At 60.6% G+C, this 1,048-nt stretch overlaps 1 protein-coding gene across 2 annotated transcripts in view; it reads left to right on the top strand.

The window, feature by feature from the left end:
• SDRG_06992 overlaps positions 1-932 on the top strand; it is a gene marked incomplete at its 3' end in the record, with an annotated part of 3,112 nt that extends 2,180 nt beyond the window's left edge. The window contains exons 5-7 of one of the 2 annotated variants that reach the window (XM_008612808.1): positions 44-168; positions 211-333; positions 384-932. In XM_008612808.1, coding sequence (XP_008611030.1) covers positions 44-168; positions 211-333; positions 384-932 — 797 coding nt within the window. Of the gene's footprint in view, positions 1-43; positions 169-210; positions 353-383 lie in introns of both variants that reach the window. The other variant, XM_008612809.1, reaches the window with a different exon arrangement.
• Between the last annotated feature and the right edge of the window lie 116 nt (positions 933-1,048).

Raw genomic sequence — 1,048 nt, 5'->3', positions numbered from 1 at the left:
CATGCGGCGCAGCTCCAACTGGCCAGCGTCTACCGCCGCGAAGGCAAGCTCGAGGATGCTACGCAGCAGCTCGAGACGCTCTTCAGCAGCATCCGCACCGACGTCGACGATGACGTGGCCTTTCTTGGGCATATTTATCTCGAACACGCGCGCGTGCTTGCGGTGGCAGTATCCACGCCATGCAACTCATACCTTATTCGCTGTGCATAGGCCCGGAACGAGACAGTGGTGGCGATTCAGCGGTTCGAACAGGCGCTGGCGCTTCTCTGGACGCACGTGGCCATGGACGACAGCCATCTCTGCGTCGGCCTCGACGACTACCACCGCTTCTTGGTTCATCAACTTGTACACAGTATGCTCTGTAGCTGATGAATTGCGAGTAGATAGCGCAGTCAGACTACACGGCGTGCGTAGATCTCGCCCAGAAGACGCTGCAGCGCCGCCTCGGCCGGCTGCCGGCCACCCATGCGCTCGTGCAGCAAGCCGTCGACAAGCTCGACGACGCGATCGGAGCCCGCGAGCGCGCAGCGATGCGACAGGAAGACAAGGCGGCGCCGAGCCGCGCCATGCTCTTGCTCGTGTTGCGCTCGGACGACAGGTTTCGCGCCTTTTGCGCGCGTCGCGGAAAGGACGCCCACGTCGACTTGTGGCGCGCGATCGACGCACTTGACCCGACGGAGCGCAGTCGCCCGATCGGGTTTGCTCTCTACAGCCAATTCGTGACGACCAAAAAAGTGCTTTGCCTCCCGTCCAAAGTGCAGCTCCGACTATTGGCGCACGTCGACCACTCGGTGGCCGCGGCCGACGGCAGCCGCCGGGACAAACCGCTCGTGAGTGTGTTTGCCAAGACCAAGCGGATTCTCTTCGAGTACCTCTACAGTACCGCGTACATGGCGTATGCAGCAACAACGACGAGGACGACAACACCGTAGCGTTCTGCAAGCTACGCCATCACAATATCATCTCGAGGTCTGGCAGAAACAACGTCAGTAAATGGTCCGCAGATCATAACTAGAGCCATGGTTATCACCGTGATCCGACCCGTCGT

The sequence above is a fragment of the Saprolegnia diclina genome (assembly GCF_000281045.1).
Source record: "Saprolegnia diclina VS20 unplaced genomic scaffold supercont1.19, whole genome shotgun sequence".
Taxonomy (NCBI): Eukaryota; Oomycota; class Saprolegniomycetes; order Saprolegniales; family Saprolegniaceae; genus Saprolegnia; species Saprolegnia diclina.
This window is presented reverse-complemented; position numbering and strand designations above follow the sequence as displayed.